Consider the following 6,557-nt stretch of genomic DNA (forward strand, 5'->3'; position numbering starts at 1 on the left):
ATAAAAAAATTTATAAAAAATGTATAAATAAGCAGTCTAATTGTAGTGCAAATTAAAAATATAAGGTGCAGTGAACAGATTATGTAAAAACATATAAGGTGCTTTTACATAATCTGTTCACTGCACAGAAAAGTTATAGTATTGGTGCAGTGATGTAGTTTACTGAAGCTTATTGTATCTGTTTTTATTCTGATAATTCAAAGAATCAGAACCAATGCAGTAAAAGTTTTTATATTTTAAATCAGTTCAGATTAATACGTATAGAATTTCTGCTCATAAAATGAATATTATAACATGGCAGCAGCAGCTTTTAGTAATAGTGCAGATTTTATATGAAGGTGACGTTTAAGAATTCTTTGTTAACTGCTTCCTTGACATTGCTACTATTCAACAATATGAATCTCAGCCTTGTCAAGCTTGTTTGGTGAGTCAGCGCTGCAGAGAAAAACATGAACTGCAGATATCTGTAAAGTGTGCTATCAGCAAACCCTGTGATTACAGTAATATTGTCCGTGATTGTTCATTACAAATATAAATCTCACTGAATTTCCCTCTCTAATTGCCTCAAATGACAGGAAGTGATGCTTCGCTGGGTTTTGTTTGCTTTGTTCTTTGGTGTCTGTGCCAGTGCCGGAGAACAGGAAAAGTCCTTGTCAAGAGGTGGGTGATCTTCCTTTTTTAAAAGCACGCACAGCTATAGTTTCCATCTCAAGAATCAGTAGCTGAACTGAATTCATGGCTGTGAGCTTGAGTTTGTAACCACAGAGCATGTACTGGTGGCCCCATTGCTGTTTTTGTCTTGCAGGATGGGGGGATAGTATTAGTTGGGTCCAAAGCTATGAAGAAGGCCTGTCAAAGATGGTCAAAAGGTAAGACTTTTGATAACAGCCTCGAATATCTAATGATTCTGTTTGGATATGAGTTTTAAAAACAAAATGTAAATGAGAAAGTGGAATCTGTGCCCCCTATTTCCTTAATACAGCCTTACAGCTCCTCAAAATAATATTATTTGAACAGTTTGAATAGAAAAAAACACATTGTGATTCTTCTTATATTCTCAATGTTAATACTGTGAATACCATACCACTATTTACAGTCTGTGAGTGGGATATATCTTCATGGGGGTGACTTACTGGTTCAAGTTGGGGTCGAATACTTTATAAAGCAGAGCTACATTTGTTCTAATGGAATACAGCACCATTACTGCCCCATAAAAGCAAAGAAATTGCGTTTTATTTGTCATTACTCTTTTAAAATCTGGCACGGCCACTTCGATTTCTCAGGGATTAGGTTGTGCAAGACTGCATTCACACCCATCATTGTGTTTATTGTGTTGAGAAATGTGTTGAGTTGTTTCTCTGTGGTTTTGCTTTCACAGTCAGAAGCCTCTGATGGTCATCCATCATCAAATCGACTGCCCGTTCAGTCAAGGTACTGTAGTAATCTTCTTTTATTACAGCAGAATAATATTGAATGTAAAAATAAAGGCTTGCACATCCTGCGCTGTCCTTCCTAGCCTGACTTGGGCTTGGTTTCATGGGGAACACAATGGGTGCATTCCTTAATACCTGCCAAGCAGGCAATGCAGATAGGTTAGAATTATATTCATTAATCACACAGCTGGTTTCCAGGACGTAAACTCAGCAGAAGTCTCCACGTGTGTTTCTCCACATATAGACAATAAAGACTGCCTGCAGGGTCAAATCTGACTTTTACTTTTGGAATTTTGTCAGGTTTGAGAAAAAAAGCTAAATATTTCACAGCCTGCCTTTGAATGCCCGAACATACCAGTCCATCATTTGATTGTGAAATTACTCTGTTTTGTTCACACCTCAACACACTTTGGGACAATTTAAATAAGTTGAGTTTCATATATTTATGGCTTATTTCATTGTCTGGCAAGCAAACTAGAGAGTGGATATTTTAGGTCCAAACACTCGTACCTAACTTGCGTGGCATCCTCTGTGTCTGTCAAAAAGTTAAAAAAAATAAGTGCATGGACCAGAAGTTTATGAACACAATCTGTGATAGCTCAAAATGCCTGACCACATTTATAATTCCTGTTGGGTCTCAACCACATGGAGTCTTTGGAAAGTATTAAGAAATCCTTTAAAGACAATTTATTTTCTATAATTTCAAATATAAGCTAAACAGAATTGTTTCAACAGAGCTGAAGAAGGCATTTGTTGCTGCAAAGTCGATCCAGAAAATGGCCAAAGAGGATTTCATCATGCTCAACTTGGTGGTAAGTACATTGAGCACATGTATCTTTTATTATAAGAAGCGACCCTACAGTACAAGTAGAATATTTTTCAAGCATCTTTGTACCTTCTTTGGTTGAAACATATACTTTTACTCTTCTGGACGTGTTATTTTTAGCACTATTTAGCATATCTTATCACAATTTCTTTGTGCTCATAATTATCTAACAACTATTATATTGTTCTTACAGGAAGAGACCGCAGACAAGAATCTGGCCCCTGATGGCTACTATGTTCCCAGAATCCTCTTTGTTGGTAATTACTTACACCAATTACCATACTATAGAATTAATTTAATTATTTTATAGTCTAATAGGACAGGTAATTAAAAATATATATTTCCCTTATTGTTCTTTGAGATTCAATTAGATTTGCAAAACTTCCTAATATCCTCTGACTAACTCTAAAAGTCTCTCAGTGGTTTGCCTTTTTGGCAGAATAAGGATTCAAACATAACAGATGGCATAGATATGGCTCTGATGAGAAGGAAAGGAATAAAGGCTAACTGGCTCAATAGTTATATATTTTTAATGATGGAGTGGGAAGTGTTGGCTGACTGGAGATCCTGTTTTTTAATCACATGAATAGAAAGTAAAAAGTGTCCTTTTAATCTTTACACCATAGTGCTAATAGAAACCTGGGGTACATATTGCTATTTACACTGTACAGCACCTTGTAACTTTGGATTTGAAAGGTGTTTTATAAATAAAGTGTATATATTATAATACATTTATTATATATAATAATATTATATTAAATATAATAACATTATGATTATTATTATTATAAACCCTCAGATTAACTCTTTTTTAGCAGAATAAGGATTCAAGCATAACAGATGGATAAGGACATAGATAGGGCTCTGAAGAGAAGGGCTCAATAGTTATATATTTTTAATGATGGTGTGGGAAGTGTTGGGGAAAGACTTGAGATTCTGCTTTTCACTCACTCCTAAATAACCACTTATTAAACTGTCACCTGTCATCAGTTTGTTTCTCTTTCTTTCACATGTCCTCACTTTCTCTCTTTTATTTTCACTTTCATTGCTTGCTTTCTCTCTTTGCCATTGCATATTTACACTATAGTTGCATATATTGACTGTTACAGAAACACAGGCAGTTAACAAAATCTTCCTATCATGTGTCACGTCTTTCTGCAGATCCATCTTTGGCTGTGCGCGCAGACATTGCAGGAAAGTACGACAACCGCCACTACGTCTACGAGCCTAGTGACATGGCACTATGTGAGTGACCATCCACTCTCTCTAATGACAGTTCAGAGAAAGGAAGGGGGAGAGTGCTGCACACCTTACCTGTCAGGAACCTGATGACAGACGGAGCCCCATCTGTTTTAACCCTCATCTTCCTCCTTCAATATTTTCACAGACGACAAACTATTTTTGTGAGATAGGTCTGACAGAGACAACGAGGGGCTTCTTATGTGTGTTAACATGAGACTTTTACAGGTTTTAGGTTTCAGCAGGAGGGCACTTGAGGTCTAACTACTTTTAGAAATGCTGTGTACTTAAAAAATCATTGTGTCCAATTTGTAAAATGAAGTTTTAGTTACAGAAACAGAAGGCATGGCACTTTTAAGGCAATCATTTGTTAAGAAAATGATGTCAAAATCACTTAAACAATCAAACGATTCTACACAGTGCTTTATGTCTTATCAAAATGAACCTAATTGGGTGTAATGTTATTTGTATCACCAGTTAGTTAGAGAACATAGATAGAAGTTTTGGGGTTTAATGCTCTAGGGTATTATGATCTTGGAAGGTGAGCAGATTAGCTGTACTTTGAACCTTAAGGTTACCTTACCTAACCTGGTACAGACTTACAGTATATAGACAGCGCTGGCAGCCCAATTTGCTAACTCTCATGCTCTCATCGTGTCACTTATATATGATTTGTCAAGTGAGCCTTTTGCCAGCAAATTTATGGTCTTTATTCTGATTTTTTGTCTCTTTTTTAACAGTGGCCAAAAACATGAAGAAAGCCAAAGTCCTGTTGCACTCTGAACTCTAACATGGCTGACATCTGACTTCTCTCCATCCTGCAGTCATGCTGGGCTATCCTGCTCAGTGGTCAGCACTGAAATCTGAAATGTTTACATGTTGATCTGAGGTCAATAAAAACAATAGAAATTAATAGAAAGTAAAGTGTCCTTTTTTACACCACAGTGCCGATACTGTACAAACCCCGGGTACATATTGTTATTTGACCTGTACAACACCTTTTAACTAAATAAATAAAGTTACTATATTGTTTTATATTTATTATATATTATATTTACATGTAAGCAGGTTTATTATTATTATTTACATTTTGGGAAATACGCTTAAATAAGCAAACTATTATTTGTAACAATCATTTTTAGAGTTGTAAAGGAATTTTTATTGACATGCAATTAAAGGGTGGACCTTTTGAAAACATAAGGACCACTTAAAATTACAGGAGATACGTTTTGAAAGTAAGTGTTTTCAAAAGAACTGGAGAGGGTGTTTTTCATGTCATGATGAGGGAATTAAAGTCTCAGTGGATATTACTGGTAGACGCATTTTTAACCACTTGGTGGCAGTATAATATAGATGTCCAAGCAAGGTCTTATGACCTTTTCCACAGAAATCGTATTTGTACTAATTGTTATTCACGCTAATGCTTATATTCTTTAGGTATATGTTTTTAAACAATATAAGAAGGGATCATAATTATATAAGCACATAAGTGTGTACTTTCATACTTCACACATACAATCCACACTTCAATCTGACTTGCATTTTATAGACAATTTTAACATTTTACAGTAAAAATGTATCGTGTGTTTATCAAACATATGTTATAAGATCACTTCTCTTCTTGAATCTTTCCAGTCATTATGTTGTTGCACATGGAGTCATCCCTTGATTTACTCCTGAACAATCTCCAAAGATGTGGATTCAGCCCCAGGGTGCATCTCTGTTTCTTTTGTTAAATGGTCCTCCATGACAACTGCAAAAATACAATTTCTAAACAACTCAGGCCTTGACAGAGCGGGACTGTGCTGCATTGCCACAAATAGCCCAGATGCAGTTCTTCTGCTGTCATAAGTAGGATTAATGAGCTGTTTTTAATTGTTACGGCTTCACTGTGGCGAGCATTCCTGTGCCTTCACCTTCTGAAGGAAAAGTAAGCTGACTGGGACAGACATATATCAGCTGGGGTGACTGCTCTGCAAATGTGCAGCAGTGTCAACAACATACACTCAAAACCTTATTATAACTAATGAGATGCATCCTGAAAACCCAGTTATTTTCTTTGATTTCAAAGAAAAGGAGAAAACAGAGAATCTTTTTTAAATGGGTCAGTAAGTTTCATTCCTACGAAATATTATTTTTGCTTCCTTAACATCTACTGAAGCAACTGATCCTTCTGAGAAATTATTAAATTATTCACAATACCATTGTATTTTTTTTTTCCTTTTTTCACATTCAGCACAGACATCTGATCTGAAGCAATTGTGTGACTGGCTTTCTCTCATGTTTCTCAGATTTCTGTCTTTCAGATGGACCCAAGATGATTCGTCAGAAACTCATGAGATTTTCCAACTAACCCCCCCCCGAATACTTTTCTCAAGAAATATGTTTCATAGCCTTACACTCCTGGGTTCATAACAATGTGTTTTCTACTCAGACTTTCCTATATCCTGGGCATGACAATTCCCTGTCTGGCTCATTGCGCTGCTGTTTCAGTGCTCTGTGAAGGAAATTCTGCTTCCATAATCATTTCCAGCACTTCATGTCATATTGCTTTAGGAATATGAAGTACATTTACCATTACTTGACAAAAAATGCAAATTACTGTATGTGAGTGGAAATAAAAAATAATAATAACCTAAACAACCTATGTAGCATACATGCACACACAAGCAGTACATGTGTGACATCAAATTCACGTCCACACATTTGTGTATTTCATGTAGACAGGATACAATGCTGAAACTTTCTCTAGGTTACCTCTCAAAGACAGTCTGAAGGACTAATTTTTCTATGAAATTCTTTGCCGGAGCTCCAATCTCGTGTTTTGAGTTCTGGCCTTAAAGAAATGACTCGGGGAGACTCTGTGTGGGATTTCAGCATCAAAATGTTCTTTTTCTTTAGAGACGCATACACTCTGAAGGACAGTGTGACAGAAAGATGTACTACCTCACAAGGTCTGCCTTTTACGTGCAACCTTTGATAGTGTTCATTACAGTGAGAAGGTGATTCTAACTGATATACTTTATGGTCATTTAGAATAGCATCCACACTTTATCTTG

At 36.1% G+C, this 6,557-nt stretch overlaps 1 protein-coding gene across 1 annotated transcript in view; it reads left to right on the forward strand.

The window, feature by feature from the left end:
* agr1 (anterior gradient 1) overlaps positions 1-4,422 on the forward strand; it is a 4,783-nt gene extending 361 nt beyond the window's left edge. Inside the window, exons 2-8 of the mRNA XM_051404442.1 lie at positions 576-660; positions 806-869; positions 1,379-1,431; positions 2,169-2,245; positions 2,453-2,516; positions 3,421-3,504; positions 4,239-4,422. Of these exons, the coding sequence (XP_051260402.1) occupies positions 576-660; positions 806-869; positions 1,379-1,431; positions 2,169-2,245; positions 2,453-2,516; positions 3,421-3,504; positions 4,239-4,288 (477 nt within the window). The 3' untranslated portion in view covers positions 4,289-4,422. The remainder of the gene's footprint in view (positions 1-575; positions 661-805; positions 870-1,378; positions 1,432-2,168; positions 2,246-2,452; positions 2,517-3,420; positions 3,505-4,238) is intronic.
* Positions 4,423-6,557: the final 2,135 nt, after the last annotated feature.

This window comes from Dicentrarchus labrax, unplaced genomic scaffold (genome assembly GCF_905237075.1).
Source record: "Dicentrarchus labrax unplaced genomic scaffold, dlabrax2021, whole genome shotgun sequence".
In the NCBI taxonomy this organism is placed as follows: Eukaryota; Metazoa; Chordata; class Actinopteri; family Moronidae; genus Dicentrarchus; species Dicentrarchus labrax.